The sequence below is a fragment of the Cheilinus undulatus genome, linkage group 5 (assembly GCF_018320785.1).
Source record: "Cheilinus undulatus linkage group 5, ASM1832078v1, whole genome shotgun sequence".
In the NCBI taxonomy this organism is placed as follows: Eukaryota; Metazoa; Chordata; class Actinopteri; order Labriformes; family Labridae; genus Cheilinus; species Cheilinus undulatus.
In genome coordinates this window covers 14560321-14578204 of record NC_054869.1, presented here as the reverse complement: position 1 = coordinate 14578204, position 17884 = coordinate 14560321, and the positions used below count along the sequence as shown (strand labels likewise).

Below are 17884 nucleotides of genomic sequence, written 5' to 3'. Positions count from 1 at the left end.
ATGTAAGAAAACATGCGTAACTAAGTTTTCTGTTTACCAACATCTTATTCTATACTGTTACTGCAGTGGCAGCATTATTATTACTGTATTTGTATTGCTAATGTGCTTCATGTTTCTGAATGAGTGCCCTGTCATTGTGGGGATCTTTGTTTATTTGTTTTCTGTTTCTGTGTGTGAGTGAGTCATTTGTTGTTTGCATACAGCTTTGTTCATCCTTTGTGTTTCGGTCCAAGTGTGCTGTCTGCCATGTGTGCGCTATCTCTGCTCGTGTCACCAGGTGGAGATCTGTGGTTGGCTGGGGAAGTGGGGCTGGCATGGAGACGAACATTCAAATATGGCAGACTGCCGTTATTCAGAGTCTCTGACAGCACTTGGTGTTTGTTCCCAGCCTCCAAACAGTAGTTTGGGTTTTTGGAATTGTGTTTTATGCATATTTGGTTATTTGGATAATTGTGTTTATCTTTGTAAATGTTCATAATTTTAGTTGGTAGTCTGGTGACTGTATTTTAGAGTAATTGGTGAATGCAACCAATGCCTCTGGTTTGTTTCCATTTTCTTGTGGTTTGAATTCTTGAAATAAGTTTTTTCTTCTATTTTTTTATATACATGATTTTAATATGGCATTTTATCCAGCTTGCTAGCTTGGGGATTGGGGAAGAAACATTCTCTTTCATGAACTTATTATGTTACATACCTACCCTTTAAAGAGGCGGCTGTGTGTGTGTTTTTTGTTAGACAAGGTCAAGCTTGACAGCATCTCATTTTTCTGGGCCTTTTCACCCCCATCCATATGTCCAGAGACCACCAGAGGTTTTCAGGCCCTTGGGACTTCCACAACATGACCAGGGGCTCGTGGCAATCCGTCTACACACTTGGATGGTACCCGAGGTACCCCTTACACCACAATAAAGGTGTGGGCTTTGTGGACTTATTTTTCCCCATGTCCCTGGTGATATACAACACACCTGATGCTACCCTCAGATGGCTTATTTGCCACATCTACACCTTAGTGCAGCCTCAAGATCTGACCCAAATATGCCTGTAAGTTTTGCACAAAACTGTATGTTACAAGCAAAAACCTGCCATCTCAGTGTTAGACTCTTTGCATATCTTCAGACTTCCAACAACACTCCTGTCTGACAGAATTAGACTGGAGAAATACTTGTTGATAACTACCAGGTGCAGATTCATCAAGATGCAGTATACACAAGACTGTAGGGGTGGGAATCACTAGTGGCCCCACGATACAGTATTATCATGATACTTTGGTCACGATATTCAATATTATTGCAATTTGAAACGATTTGCAATACAGTCAGTATTGCGATACCATTTATGGTGATATATTGCGATTGATACCATTTTTTCAACTGTTTCGCTGATTTAGCATTAGTCTTGCTCTCATGTTTGTCATATTTCCACAGTATTTTATTTTCACGTAGCACCTCTTGCGAACATCATGTGTCATGTCCCTCTCATTTGCACCCTGCTTACATTCCTAATGTCCTTCTCCTTGTGCTGACATGCCTGTTGTACTAACTTTCTCCTGCTCTACAACCATCACCTCTGCTGACCTCACTGGACAAACAATTGATTTTATTTTTCTATTATCATAGACTTCAGCTCATATTAGCAATTAATTTGAAAAAATTGTTACTTGGTGGACGAGAAGATATTATACATCACCAGACAAAATAATGCAATACTATGCTGTATCGATTTTTCCTCCCATCCCCCACAAGGCTGGTAGAAGTGTGGAGGCAAAGGAGGTGTGACAGTCAACACAACAGCCATGGCTTAAAGTGACAACAATCGTTTAAAGTTTTAAAGGCAAACTAATAAAACAGGTTTACAATCCTTTTACACCTTTATGATATGTTAATGTCACTGTAGATTCAAACATGCATGTCTAACTAGCTTAAGCCGGGTCTACACTGTGCGAATTTCCCGCGATTCAGCCACAAATTTGGAGTCGTGCGACTCAGTTGGATTGGGCGTCGTTTCTCATGCTGTGTACTGGGACATACGAAAGTCAGACCTGCTCCCAACTGGTCGTGAGGATTCTGGCATGTTTGATATTTTGGTCATACAACTCCAGACACTTCACAGTGAGAGCAGAAACATGAGCAGAATAAACAACTTTGGGGGATTGTTTTCCTTTGTAAACTGTCAGACAGCGTCCTAAATTACCATGACAACAGCTAGAATAACTTTCTGATGCCCCTCCACACCTGCTATGATAAAGGAAATGAATGAGCAGGAAACATTCCTAGCCATGGACCTGCAGCTGACATAGACATGATGCTTTGTGTGTGTGAGACAGAGAGAGGTAGCAGGAGAGGGAGAGAGAGAGAGAGCATAAGAGATGGAGGGGGGAGAGAGAGAGAAAATTGCTGGAAACACTTCACCCTCAGACCCTGAGACTTTTTAAAAAAGAATTAGGATCGCACAGTGTGAGCACACAACTCGTGCGCAATGGTCGTGTGTCGTAAACAATTCAGTCGCACTGTGTGAGATGACATTCTGCCACGACCGTCGTACGGTCCACTTGAAATCGCACAGAGTACACCCGGCTTTAGACGGATGAATCTGACTGTGTGAGTCGACGTTTCAAACTGTAAAAAAAAAAATGAAAACACTATGGTTGTTACAGCTCAAAAAGTGACCGTGCATAGTCAGTTGAGTGTTTCAGTGGCTGTCCATACTAGTTTAGTTTTTTATGAAATATCTGATATGGATAGTTTAAGAGTCTAAATTTGTGATAGTTAATAAATGGGTTTTCTGTATGGTCAGTGGGTGTCGCTGCATGACTGCAGCTTAGTTATAAATACTATGATGATTGTATGTCAGGGTCAGGTGTGTGATCCCGGAAGGGCTACGCAAAAGGGCAAGTTGTATTACACTTAGAGATGGAAGGTTATGTTGTTGTTTTGTATTCTATGGACATTGCTTATATTGTCGCCTTGGAAGAAAAATAAAATTAACTTGTTTTAAGTGTACAAATGCCTGAATAATTTTCAGCAACGACACAGACACAACCCCAGGTAAAGATGTTTGCAAACTGTAGCCCAGGCACCAGGTCTCTCCAGATTCAGGCAGCTCAGTAGTGAACTGATCTCCTTTACCAGACAGGTATCATAAGAAAAACTTTAAAAAATAGAGATTGCTAGGACTCTTGTTTTCATCTGCTGCTGTAAAAACAACATCTACAACCACATTTGGCTGAAAGACATTAGTTAACATGGTCCTGAATTCAACCGGTACCTTTCTGCTGTTAGATCTATGCACAGAGGAAAATGTTAAGAAACAAAGAGCTAACTGTGTGATACTGGTCATCAGTCTGAGCTCATTTGGTGGTACTATGTATTAATAATGTTAATAATAATTTATTTCTTATCTCAGAATTGACATTTCAGTAACTTCCTTGAGTGTTTCCTTGTTTGTAGTTCACATCTTACACATCAGGTAGTCTTAAACCTGAGCTTTCTCATGTGCCGTCTAGTGGTGTCCTTCAGTAATGCGTGCTGCAAATAGGCAGGACACATAATCACAACGGGAAACTGCATCTCCAGCCATTGTGTCCTGCTGTGAGGTGCCTGTTGAACAACCAATGAAGGAGGATTTCAGGTGCAGCCTGCCAGGACTTTTCAGGGGCATATGTGTGAAACGGCTTTAATTTTTAAAGGTGGCTTCGATTTGTGCATGTTATAATTGACCTGGTAGTTAAATCCACATGAAATAAATTACTTTAGCTCCCCCAGCATTAGTTACTTGACATATTCTTCACAGAAAAATCAATTTTTTGTCTGTAAGTGAAGTGGTGGAGCCCAGGGTGATATTTTTCCATGGGACTAAAAAAGAAATGGCACTTCTGTCTCTGCTTGCTGACTCACTGTGGAAGTCATCCAGAGCAAGAGAAAATCCAAGAAATAATTCTCAACAAAGCCTAAAACTCTTAACCAGTGGTTCTCAACTGGTGGGTCCAGACCCAAAAATGTGTCAGAGCCAATTTCACTGTGCTGTCAAGGTGTTCCTTTAAAAACTGTGAATGATGAATAGAAGGCTTAAGCTGAAATACATCAGTATATTTTATTTTACTCTATATTTCCCATGACAATGAGTTAATTTTGGTCATTTCCTTGAGATTTAAACCTGTTTAGCTCAGTTTCTGGAGAAACAAAACTTTTTTTATTTTAATGTTTTAGTTTCTTAGAATCTCTGGAAAATAATCAAAACTTACACCTTATCAAGGAAAATGAAAGAGAATGCAATGTATGCATGCATATCAGTATAGGGTCTCTACAATCATACGCTTATCCCATCTCTTTGTTTAGTCACAGTTCCAAAATAGATCCAAAACTCAGTATTCACTGTTTAATAAATATGATTTGTTGAAAAAATTTCTGAAATTTAGGTTACGATTGCTCATTCAGGAGGTGTTGGTGGGTCCTAAGATTCAACCAGAGACACTGCTATAATCTACGATTTTAAAGTTAAAGTGTACTACACAGAGCATAAGAGCTGTTCCTCTGATTCCAGCCTTTATGCTGCGCTACACTACGCTAACCAGAGTCTGACTCTTCTAACATACTTAAAGTAAGACTACATGCTTATTTTCTTATAGTAGCCCAGTTGCTAGAATGAAAAAATGTCTGTTTTTTCCCCTTACCTATCCCGATGATTACAAAGGCTGCTACTCCATTGAGAATTCCCAGGTACCTCACCCCAAAGACAACATGGTACAGGAAAAGAGCCATCAGGCAGCTCAGACCGATGCTGGCAAGTCCAAAGAAAGTCAGAAACACTGCAAAGCAATCAGAAAAAAAATCCCATTGACAACTCAAATATGGCGATATGATTACACTAAAGCAAGAGGAGTAGGGAATAGATAATACTGTACCAGAAAAGGAGGTTAGGACATAGACGAGCACGGTGATGCAGGCTCCACTGATGACAGCCAGCATCATGTCATTGTGGAAGGTGTGTCTCACCTCATCATCAAACAGCTCTGTTCCACCATACAGCACCTTCACCTGGCTGGGAACAGAAACAGAAACACAAAATAAATATTTCAATAGAAAAAGCATCTCAAATTAATAATTTTGCTTCACAATAAATGTGTTTCTTGCTGACCTGGTAGACTGCTTGGCCAGCATGTCTGCATACTGAACCACAAAGTTTTTAAAGTGAGTTCTTTGCTCCTCGGCTCGATCCTGCAGGGAGTAGTAGGAAGGAAGAGGAGCTCCAAAGTGGATCTCGCTGCGTAAAAGAGAGGAGGAGAGATGCTCGGGGGACAGACTCTCATCCACGTACCAGTAGAACTGAGGGTGGGTGATGGCCAGACTCAGAGAACCTGAAAATACCCACAGCACTGTTAGGGGGACTCTCAGAGGTATTCTTTTATGTCTGAAGACTGTAATTTTTGCCTCAGTCTCTCTGCTGTGGACTCACCTTGAATATCAGCCAAATCTGGGCCCATGCCGTCATAGTAAATCTTCCCACCTCTCTCACTGGGGTAAAGGTAGGACAGGAGGGAGCTGGGAGGGGAACAGTAGGACGGCCCCAGAGGCAGATCTCTTAACATCTCTAGAGGCTTCCAGCAGAATTGATGAAACTGTGGGTGCTGCATGAGCAGACGCTCCACATGATGAATAGTCTGCAGACGCTCTGGGGTAAAGATGTTTTGATCACCGTCTCCTTGAGCCACAAACACCAGCTCAATCCTCCACATAGCCTGACTCTGTGTGTAGTAATTGGGAGTGAACCTGCGCCTCCTAATGAGCGGCAAACTTGAATTTTCCTCCCACGGTCTCAATTCGTCCTCCTCTGCTCTTTCATGCGAGTTCTTGTGCTTCATTATTTTCTCCTGAGTCAAATCCTGCGCTGTTCTTTTATCTCTCCTCACTACAGCGTCTCTCCTCTGATCAACTCCTGAGTCTAAAGTGTTGTTTTGAGAAGTGGAGGACCTCACGCCCTCATTATCTGTCCTGTTGAACGCTCCCTGCCTGCCCAGTTTCTGCAACAGAAGCTCCTGCAGGGCATCGGCCTCGCTGTAATCTAAGTCCCGCCTCCGCCTGTCCCAGGAGCCCAGCTGAGTTTTAACGGCAATGGTGAGGGCGTCAAAGCGCTCAGCGGAGAAGTGACTGTGAACCTCAAAGGCACTGTAGGAGAGGTCTATGTCCAGAGGAGGGCAGTAGAGGAGCATATAGGCAAAGAGGGCACATGGGAGCAGGATAGCTACTCCTAAAACCACTCCGCTAGCCCAGGGCTGAGTATACACCCAGCCCAGCACCCTCCACAGCCCACACGCTCCAGCCTCCACAGAGAAACAGCTCCGACCTTCTGAATGAACCACTCCATCCACGTCTTCCTCCTCCTCCTCCTCGTCTTCTATCCCTCCCCAGCTACTCTGGAACAGTGGCGGATCATCCTCCACGTCCATACTGGAACCTGTCAGGGACAGGAATAGGGATGGAAATCGTCAATTTTTTTATTGATACCCTTATGACACTCGATCCAAGACCTTATCAATACCACTATCGATATTGTTATTGATACTGCTATCGATACAGCTATCGATACTTCGCTATTGTCTGGTGTAAGGACAAAATGACAAAAATAACTACAGAAATAGTATAAAGCTACGAAGAGCTTTGGTTAAAAGATCAAAAAGTTCAATCTGTTATATCTATTTTATATCCCTGAAATACAAACATATTCCTTATCTTTACACCTGTATTTATTGAAGTTTCTAATCAAAAACTGAGTTTTGGTTTTCTTAATGTGACATTTCAACACATGACATTTTATGTACATTTGTCTAATTTACTGAGTGACCCAGAACTCATCCATCTCTATAACTTCAACATACAGTTGAAACTAGAAGTTTACATCAACTGTATAAAAAGACAACTTTTTTCTCACTGTCTGGCTTTAAATCAGACTAAACTTTTCCTGTTTTAGGAAAGTTAGAATTACCAAAAACTATTTCTACTTGCCAGAATAATGAGGGAGAGGGTTTTTTTTACTTCTTCAAAGTCAGAAGTTTACATACATTTCCTTAGTATTTTGTTAGCATAACTGCATGACTTAGGTCAAACATTTTAGGTATCCTTCCACAAGAGTTTGCTGGAATTTTGGCCCATTCCTCCTGACAGAAGTGGTGTAACTGAGTCAAGTTTGTAGGTTGCCTTGCTTGCACACGCCTCTTCAGCTCTGCCCACAAATTTCCTCTAGGATTTAGATCAGGGCCACTCCAAAACAGTGACTTTGTTGTGCTTAAGTCACTCTGTAACTAATTTGGCGGTATGCTTATGGTCATTACCCATTTGTAAGACCCATTTACGCCCAAGCTTTAACTTCCTGGCTAATGTTTTGAGATGTTGCTTCAATATTTCTACATAATGTTCTTTTCTCATGATGCCATCTATTTTGTGAAGTGCACCAGTCCCTCCTGTAACAAAACATCCCCACAACATGATGCTGCCACCTCTGTACTTCACAGCTAGGATGGTGTTCTCAGGCCTGCAGGCTTCCCCCTTAGTCCCCCAAATGTTACGATGGTCATTATGGCAAACAGTTTGATTTTAGTTTCATCAGATAACAGGACATGTCTCCAAAGATTAAGATCTTTGTCCCTGTGTGCATGGCAAACTGTAATCTGGCTTTTATTCTGCTTTTAGAGTAATGGCTTCTTCCTCGCTGAGCGGCCTTTCAGCCCATGTGTGTACAGGACCCATTTCATTGTGGATATTGGCACTCTCTGACCAACTTCGGCAAGCATCTTCACAAGGTCTTGGGTTGATATGCACATTTCGCACCAAATCACGTTCATCTTTGGGACACAGAACCCATCTCCTTCCTGAGCGGTATGATGGCTGGACATTCACATGGTGTTTCTACTTGCGTATAATTGTTTGAACAGATGAACATGGCACCTTCAGGCATCTGGAAATTGTACCCAAGGATGAACCAGACTTATGGAGGTCCATAATTCTCTTCCTGATATCTTGGCTGAATTCTTTGGATTTTAAAAAACATCCACAGGAGTGGCTCCAACCCACTCAAATGTTATCAATTAACCTATCAGAAGCTGCCAAAACAATGACACCATCATCTGGGCTTTCCAAAATTGTTTAGAAGCATAGTAATCTTAGTATATGCAAAATTCTGACTTTAAAGAAAGTAATTAAACATTTTCTTAAAAAAAAAAAAAACCCTCTCTCATTATTCTGGCATTCAGCAAGTAAAAAAATTTTTGGTAATCCTAACTGACCGAAAAAAGGAAAAGTGTAGTCCAAGTTAAGTGTTCCTAGTATATAAACTTCTGGTTTTAACTGTAACTTACAGCTCTTTAAGTTTGCTAATAAACTTTAATTCTACCAATTCCACCACAGAATTCTACATGAATTCTGGACTAATATTCTTAACTAACTAGGCTTGCCACAAAGTTTAAAAGAACTTCTTAGCTGTGATCTGAGCAGATGAAGAAATTGTCCTGCAGCAGCACTGAAGTCAGTGTTAAGACCGCATCATAATCCCAAAGCAGCCAGAGTCTTTTTCTCTTTTAAGGCTGAAATTTGAAGGTGCTACATTTTGGTTTAATTTCATGTGCAATGCTGATGTTATTTTAGCTATTATTCCCCTTTCAAGAACTACAGTATGTTTTTACACCAGTGATATCTGTGATGACCTTTCCCATACAGTTTCTAATCTCCATGCATTAGCTGTTTCTCAAGCCAAGGAAGGATCCTGGAAAGTTTTTGAAGGATACAACATCAAGGACTGTTCCAATGTAAGGGATCCTTCAAAGACTGAGTCCTTCGAACAGAGAATTTTCAAGGATGCGCCTTTGTATCCTCTGCTCGCAAATTACCCACAATCCAATGCGCATTTTTTTCTGTCTCTTCAAAGAAAAAAGAAAAAGCCACAATATCAGGAGGAAGCCAGGTCCTTGAGCACTCAATCTTCTTTTAAATTTCCTGTTTTTCCCCCATAAATAAATTATCATCATAATTTTATGGTATCTAAGTAAAGCTGGATGGGTAAAGCAGGGCCGTATAATATGATTATATTATAAAATTAGATTATATGATGAATATGCTTATATTAACATATTATATATAATGCAATTATATGATGATGTTAAAGCATATTAGAGAGCGCTGGGTAAAAGTTGTACAAGCTGTTGTTAGTATCCCTCCCATTTTGATTTTCTGCTGCCGTTGGGTAAATGGGTGTGACCATTCTAATGATGTATTCATGCATACTCACTAGTTTGTTCCAAATGTGTGTTTGACAGTTGCCAGTGAGGACTCTTGCCTGTCTCCCTGGTAGAACCTCACTCAGGAGGATCCACCCTACAGAGGAAGGATTCTGGACTTGGAGAAACAGCTTTAGTCTCTCAGGTCTGTGTCCCTTTTCCAGGTGTTTGGAATTGGCTTTAGGGTGGAGCTGAGGGTCGTCAGCTGATTCCTGCTCAGCTGAGGGGGTTCTCCAGAAAGGCATATAAGCCAGTCTGATTAAAATAGTCATTCTCTCTCAGCTGGGTCTGCTGCTGACATCTCATCCTTTCTTTGGTTCGATGCACATTTCACCTCAATTACACCACACATTTCATTAATCTGTACATTTCAAACATGACTAAAAGCTCACATTTACATAGCACATTAGTGATTAGATCATTTGGATTATTTTTGTTAAATAAACAAATTTGTTGTTACTTTAATCTGCGTGTGGCCTCCCTCTTTGTTACCTCCCTGAGCTAGTTGTTACCGTTTGTTACCACATCCTGCTTTCGTGCAAACTGACAAACTGGAAACAACAAAAGGCTTACCTACAAGGGAATAGGTCTGTGCTCAAAAACATCTTTATGGCAATATATCGCCACAAGTACCTTGCAGATACAAGTATAGATACCAATTTTACAGATTCAATATGGACGCAGATGCTGTGACGGCAGTTTTATATCATATATCCCCCATGGTGCAGTTTAAAAAAAGCCAGCAGATTGCAGCAGTCATAGAACCAGACGATGCAGCCCCAGCACACGTCTCACTCCTCAGACAAAACAATTTCGTACTCAGACCGGTAACATGGATAGTGTTTATTTACAGCCAGCAGGCTTAAAGCAAAGATAGTGGATTACTTTAGGTTTCTTATAACAATAGTGATAAGTATGGAAAACCGGCACTTACACGGTACCAGTACCAATGAAACTTACCGGACCGAATTACAACACAGATATTGGTACTTTATATAGATACCCTGCCACCATATGAAAGGCAAGAAATAGGTGATGGAATTTGTGATTAATGTTTAACTTGCACCAGTTTCCTTTTATACTCCATGTTTGATTGGCACCTTAGAACGATATTTCTGCAAATCATTTACGATACCCAGACAGCTTTTATTCTCCTGCTGACTTACAACACATTTTTTTAACCTCAGAAGTATTAATTCAGGCCACCGTTTAGGCACCGTATAAAAAGTATCGATTAAGCATTGGTATCAGAAAAACCCAAACGATACCCCACCCTTCTGAATGACGCTGTAAACTAAAAGTTTAACTTCAACTTCTGATCCGGAGATCATAAGCAGCAGTTTATGCATTATTTGTAAAGACATGAGTTGAAAAGTGGCGCTGATAACAATGGCTTCAGGCTGTGTTCGTAAAGCTATTTAATTCTCAGTCATCCATTCATTCAGAAACAGCAGAGCTGATTTATACAGAAGTAAAGCAAAAGGTCATTCCAACAAATTAACATGGACTTAAAGTAAAGTGAAACCACAATATTATATGAAAAGTATTAAGAAACAACAGCAAGAGAGACAACAGTTTTAAGTTTAAAAAGTTAACAATTACTGTATTTGAATTTACTAATAGCTCAGTGGTTATAGATAGACTATTTTAATTCACTTGGATCTCTGATGGTCTGAATTTAAAAGTTTTAAAGTGTACAAACCTTTAAGCTACACCTTCCTGTTTACCACAACAGTACAGAACAGCTCCTGAAGTGAATTCATTGTAGGGCATGTTAATTGCGACCCCACGCGATGCCTGTTGTATCGTAAGGCTGGGGGAAATACACAGCCCTACAAGGGATGTAGCTTCCCACTGACTTAGCAGCCTTGAAGTCTTGCTTGAAAATCATGAAAACAAGGCCAAATTCAATGCAAAAAACACCTGTGGATATAAGACAGACTAACAGAAAGCCTCTCTCATTACACAATCAGTAAATATGTGTGACACACTCCCTCAAAACTATGCAACAATTCATGAATCTTGCATTCACAATTGTGTCCAGAGAATACAATAATGAGCTCCCATTTGTTACCAGCTGACTCAGGGAGGTAACAAAGAGAAAGGCCACATGCAGAAGAAAGGAATAACAAATCTGTGTTTATTCAACAAAAATGATCAAACTTATCAAATATCTAATGTGCTATGTAAATATGAGCTATCAGTTATGTCTAAAATGTACGCCTGAATGAATGTAAGGTGTTATTTAGTGAAATGAGTATCTCAGTCAGACTGAATCAGCTGAAGACCCTCAGCTTCAGCCAACTCCAAACACTTGGAAAAGGGACACATTTCTGAGACAATGCATGGAGGAAACCTGGCAGGGTGGAAACTGAATGGGAAGGGTCTTTACAAAACACGTCACAGAGCCTGTGGGACTAGGCAGCAGCATCAATAAGCTAAACCATTATTGATTTTCAGTTTTTTGAACAATACAGAACCAGCTCTTTACAGACCATCTCCATCCCTAGACACCTAACAGCAGCTGTTATTATCGCTCTATTCAAATACCACCCATCTTCCCTCCTTTAGGCACATGAACACAAACACAAAACAGACGTCTGAACTACAAACAGTGACACAAGTATCAGACAAAAATGAAGGACAAGGTGGCTTAGAAGTTAAACTCGGCGAGCAAGGACAAGTGAGTTAAGTCTGTCCTCGAGCAGCTGTCAACAAAGGGATCTCCTGAGGGACAAAACAGAGGAGAGCAGCCCTTTTTCTCCTCAAGAAATCATACTGCTTGGCTGAGTCCTGCTTTAAGATGCTGATCACAAGAGCTTGGGTGAGACGGGCTAAAAGCTGTGATTTAATTCTTCTCTCTGTCCATGTGCGCGCCTGCCATTATCACCCAGGGACAGTCTGCTAGAGGCTCTCTACCTATCAGCAGTCAAGGTAGCTGCGTCTGCTCTGCAGCAAATTAAATCATCTCACATGTCTAATTACTGACAAGAAGAGCAAGCGGGATATTAGACAGAGTTGTGGAATAAGAATAGGTTTATCTCCTGTGATAGGCACCCTTTGACTAATGGTGTCAATAGGTGCCTTTTTTTTCCTGTACTTCTCCTCCTCCACACCAAACATGCTGCAAACAGTTTGCATTCAGGTGGCAGTGAGCTGGCTAACTGCAGCAATTTATCTCTTTAAAACAGGGCTTTAAGGTCAGCCAGGTAAGACAGCGAATTTTGATTATGTGTAAAAGATAGCTGCACTCAGCTCTGGAGCTTAACAGAAAATCCATCAAGAAATAGAAGAATCTCCAAATAATACCGTTAAATCAATATTTCTAAAAGATGACTTCTACTGTTGGAAAGCAGGGAAGAAAGAGTCTTGAGAGGCTAACCCGGGAGGTAGAGATGAAGTGGAGGCGTGCTGATTTATGAGAGGGTTTTTTGTGCTCTTGCACCTGATTGAACTGTATTTCATGGTTCTGCCGGAGAAGAAATGAAAGATATAAACTTTTCTAATCCTTTTCAAAACCACATTTTTGGCTGACCGCTGAGGTCAGCCCTACATATGGCACTGTCTGTATACTGACTGACTCACTGACTGACTGACTGAGTGAGTGAGTGAGCCTACTTCCAAAGGCTAACATAACAGAGTTGTGTTTGCTTGGACTGAATGCTGGCAGGGATGGCTGACTCCACTGTTTTAACAAGGCTCCAGTTAATATCATGTATGGCTTATACATACAGAGTTGCTCTATGGGCAGGGTTTACTCCTGCTGAAGGCCCTCTAATGGCTGCCTCCACTGCTCTAAATACTCAGATATAGCTTTAGCCTCTGTTTTACCAGAACTGGGCCCCATTGCTGTATGACAAAGAATAAAACAACCCTATAAGCTTTTCATGTTGGGAAATATGTTTTAAAATCCTCTGCTGAGCTGCTTTGTCATGATTATGTGATAACTGAGGGGAAAGGGTAACTTGTGTAAATGCTTGTGGACTAGCTGAACGTTAGCTTGGCCTTAGCCAGAACAACACATTTCTTCATCACAGCTAGCGCTGAGAGCAACACAGAAAGCTTTCTGCGAAAGAAAACGAAGATGCCGCTCTTCTGCCCCCGCTTTGGCATGACAATATGATAGTTATGGGGAAAGCGTTAGTTGTTGTATACAGCTAATGAGTTGTTGTGTCCCCGCTAACGACCGTACTAGCAGGTCTGTCATTAGCGGGGACTGAGCCGCAGCGGAGCTTCTGTCTGAACGTTCTGTCTCAACATGTCTAAATCCAAACAAGTGCAGAGAGCAACACTGAAAGCTTTCTGTGACAGACAAAAATGTTCTCGCTCTACTCCCAGTCTGTTTCAGCATGGCATTCCGATCATGGCGGTGGGCTTGTCCCATTTACTCTGCCTTTAACTGTCAGCTTGGATGTCGCAGTAGGAATGCTGCTGTTTACTCCGACCTGGACCGCTGTTCTTCTATCCAGAGCTCAGAACCACCCCGATGGCTTGTCTTGTGCAGAGGAGAGCTTTTATGCCCTGTTTTTGTAATGTTGTGTCCCTAGGCTGGGACTGAGCAGAGCGTTGCTTTTGTCTGAACCAGACAACATGTCTAAATCCGAACAAGCGCAGAGAGCAACACTAACAGCTTTCTGTGACAGAAAAAAAAGTTCTCTCTCCACTCCCGGTCTGTTTCGGCATGTTTTTCCGATCATGGCGGTGGGCTTGTCCCGTTTTGCTTCGGCGTTAGCTGTTAGCTTGGATGTCCCACTAGGACCGCTGCTGTTTACTCCGACCTAGGCACTGTTTTTGTTGAAATAAGGGCACAAAGCCACAGCGACTGCTTGTCTTGTGCAGAGGAGAGCTTTTTTGCTCTTTTCCTGTAGTGTTGTCTTCCATTCGTGCAGCAATGGCAAAGAATACAGAGAGTGTCAGCTGAGTTGATATGTGTCTGTGTTTAACCAATCAGATGTGCTAGAACAAAAGCATGAGGGGAGGGGGGAATGACGCTGCTCAGGTTTCATCTCCTCACACACAGAAGGAGCCAGACAGAGAGAGAGGGCAACATTTAGCTTTTTACATTTCAGTAACCACTTACTATACCTTTGGCTAAAAATAATAAACTACTAACAATCATGACAACATCACTCTGCCAGAACACACATTTCAGTCAGGCATTTCAACAGGCACCCCAGATAGTTGTGGTCAGCCATATACTAGGTTTTTACCTAGCCTTGGTCAGTGCTGGGCAAGCAATTGCAAATTAGATTAAATCGCAATATGGCCTGCTGAAATTTAGAAATCACAGAAGCTGCAATATTTCTTCAACTTGAAATCTGTCAAAACACCTGTTTAATGAATCAATATCTTGCAGCAGCAGTGATTTTATGCACATTGTGCAAACATTAAGTGTCAATTTTTTTCTAGTGGTTTACAAAAATCCTCCTTTTTGTGTTTTATGTATGTTTTTCTTAATCAAAATGAGTGACATAAGAATGATAATGCCCTTAAACAAAGCAAATTACATCACATTTGCAATACGAGCAAAAATAGTTAGCTCATTTTATCTAAAACTGATGAAGCGTCATGACGAAAGTCATACCCCAGCTGCGATCAGCTGGTAGCCAACCTCACCTCCCCCAACCCAGCCACCTCCTTTATAGCTTAAAGCTTGTTGCACCCCCATATTCAAATTCATGTTACTATGGATTAATTGCTAAATTTTCATGGTTTTCAATACACATGGTCTTATTCATGGAAATTATTTATTGCTTGAATTTGTCAAAAAATACATAAGATTAACCTAAGAATAATCACATATTAAATTGCAATCGCAGTATTTGGGAAAAAAATCGCAATAAGATTATTTTTGCAAATCATCCAACCATAGTCTTGTTAAAACAATACGATGTCATTCCAATGGTAAGTTATATTTTTAACCACAAGCTGCCATGAGCAAAAGCAAAATGCACAAACACACTGGCAAAGTTTCAATACTGACAGACTGCCAATATATCTGTGCACTTTAGACAGTACACAGGAGTTTGCAAACAAAATTTTGCTATCAAAGACAAGAAATTACCCACCATTGGGCAACTAGGACTTCTGTTTTTATTGGCATGCTACTAAAACAGGTATTGGTAGGCCAATTTTTTACAAGAACCATATTAAAGTTTTAAAATCTGGTATTGTGACAACCCTAAAGGGATTGTAAATGTCCCTCACTGCATCTAGTGTGGGCACCGTTTCCACAAAATCAGTCTCCAGTTCAATGATGCCTTTTAAAGCCTTTTCTCTCGGCACTTTCCCACACTCTAAGAGAGGCCATTTCTAATGTTCCCAAATGTCCACAGGACCCACATTTGCTAATGTTGTTTTCTGCTGGGTTCCACCTTTTTGAAAGAGATTAAAGAAGCCTGTTGAGAACTAAGCTCGCTGCTGTGTCAAACGCTCTGCTAAAGAAGAGCCTATTTTGACACTTTTTTTTTGTCTGCACAACACTTACTTTTATTAATCACTGTGTCATCTTTGTGCACAGACAAGGACACCAGTGCACCTTTTTAATGGGAGAGCAGCAGATCAGCATCTGCCCACGCTGCGTGCAAATGCGCTTTTGGAGGACACTTCCATTGATGGTGAGGGGAAAGATTGGTTTTAAAGTGAAAAATAGAGAATTGAAATATTCCACTCCAAAAAACCATCTTATTTTCAGTTACTTTTGGATGTCAGTGCTTTATGTTGCTGAAATAACAAGACAATAATTTGTTTCAGTTTCCATTCTGTGATTTTAAGACTTTATGATGTGTTATTTGCATCCGTCAGTGCTGTTATTTCATATTGAAAACTGTCATGTTTCTTTTTATACTGCAAAAAGCAAGCTGTATCTTCCTCTTCAAGCGTTTTTAATAATATGCAATTTGTCATAGTGATATGACCAATTATGTGACCAATCTTTCAGACGTATGTGAGATAAAATTGTGCAATTAGAGAGAATTGAAAGGACTACGGTTGCTAATTTTGGTAATTAGATTATTTTAATCCTGTTACATTTCATCTGTGCCTCAACAGCTTGTTTTGATGCTGCAGCTCTCATCATCAGGAGATGAGAGTAGGCACGCAGGCGAGAGCAGAAACATGATGAGGGAGAGGTGGGATGGAGGAAACAGGGGAGAGAGAATAAGCCTGGGGAATGACTGTAGAGGCACACAAACACTCTCAACCAATACCGCCGTCACTCTTCAAACAGACGACCAGCACCTCAAAGATCTGTGAAAAGAAACTGTGCTGCTCTGCTGTTTATTATTCATGGAAAATCTAAATGAGAGGACTATCAGCACATCTCCACTGCTCCATTTCTCTGTCCGTTTCTACATCAAAACAGGCTGACAAGTGGTGCACATGTCAAAGTCTGACAGTCTGAGGAACTCATTAGAGACTTGTGCTCAGACTTAGAGCATGCAGAGCTCTAACCCTTTATCGCCTCTTGTGTACCTTTCAGCAGACAGCACGCAGGTACAGCGGAGGAGAGATATCTGTGGTGACGCACGGCCTCTGGGTTGCATTCTTCTCTCTTCTTGACAAGTGTGATGTGTCTTTGCAGCCAAAAACATTGCAGCTTATATATAATAATCATGAGCGGTGTACAGCTGCAGAGCACAGTAAGCGTCGCAGACCTTGATGTAACTAATGTGTTTACAAGCTCCTAGAATTGTTCATTCAAGATTAGCAGAACGCAAACAATTTAAACACTCAGCAGGTTTGCATTAAAGAAGAAAAGAGATCTGGCACCCTGCTTTCTGTCTTCATTCAGAATACAACCTCTTTCCTTCATGGCTCAGCCTTTAATGAAGCTGTGCTGTTTTTACCGCGCTGTTGTCTTAAATGTTGATTAAACCTTCAAAATGAGACTAACTGATGAATCAGGGCTAGACATGAACAACTATCTTGCAGCTTTTATGGTATAAAACCTTTTATTTTTTTAATACCCCTGCCTTTATTCATATATGTAACTTAATTTTTAACTTTCTCTGTATCCTTTTATGTAATCACTTCAAACCGAGTGGGAGCACAGCAGTTGTATTTGATGGGCTGTGTTTTGCAGCAAACAGCTGTTTTTTCAGGCTGCCTCCTTACATGATCAGTGAGTTGTAAGCAAGAAGCAGGGTGAACCGTAAGCTCCTGTGGACCAATATTTTCTCATGTATTTTTTTTCTCCAACAAAAAGGCGGATAAGCGGAGTGTCAGCATTTTTTTCCCTCCACTCTATCTCTTTGAGTGTTTGAGGTGGGTGAGGCAGGAGCTCTGAGCAATCCCTGCCTGCTGTGAGCCTGAACTCATCACCTCTAACATCTCCATCATCCCTCCTTTCGCTCACCATCCCTCACTCCTTCTTCACCCTTTTCTTTCCCCCCTTTTTCTCCACACCTCTACGCTGTCCACCAAGGTGAGGGATTTGCACCCTTCATTGCTGACAGCAGCTAAAAATAACCCCCACCCTCTTCAGTTTATCTCTTCTCTGTATCTCATCCAATATGGATATCACATGCTGCCTCCTGCCCCACACACACACACAGCCTGGTGTAAAGTCAGCCAGCATACCTCCTCATTTAAAGGGGCATTGATTTCAGCACCAGTGCCCTA

General features: G+C 41.2%; 1 protein-coding gene across 1 annotated transcript in view; it reads right to left on the bottom strand.

Annotated features, from left to right (window-relative positions):
* The window catches only part of disp3 (dispatched RND transporter family member 3), a 35364-nt gene that overhangs the window by 16051 nt on the left and 1429 nt on the right, over positions 1 to 17884 (bottom strand). Inside the window, exons 3-6 of the mRNA XM_041787826.1 lie at positions 5452 to 6450; positions 5134 to 5353; positions 4901 to 5037; positions 4670 to 4804 (exon numbers count right to left, since the gene is read on the bottom strand). Coding sequence (XP_041643760.1) covers positions 4670 to 4804; positions 4901 to 5037; positions 5134 to 5353; positions 5452 to 6442 — 1483 coding nt within the window. The 5' untranslated portion in view covers positions 6443 to 6450. The remainder of the gene's footprint in view (positions 1 to 4669; positions 4805 to 4900; positions 5038 to 5133; positions 5354 to 5451; positions 6451 to 17884) is intronic.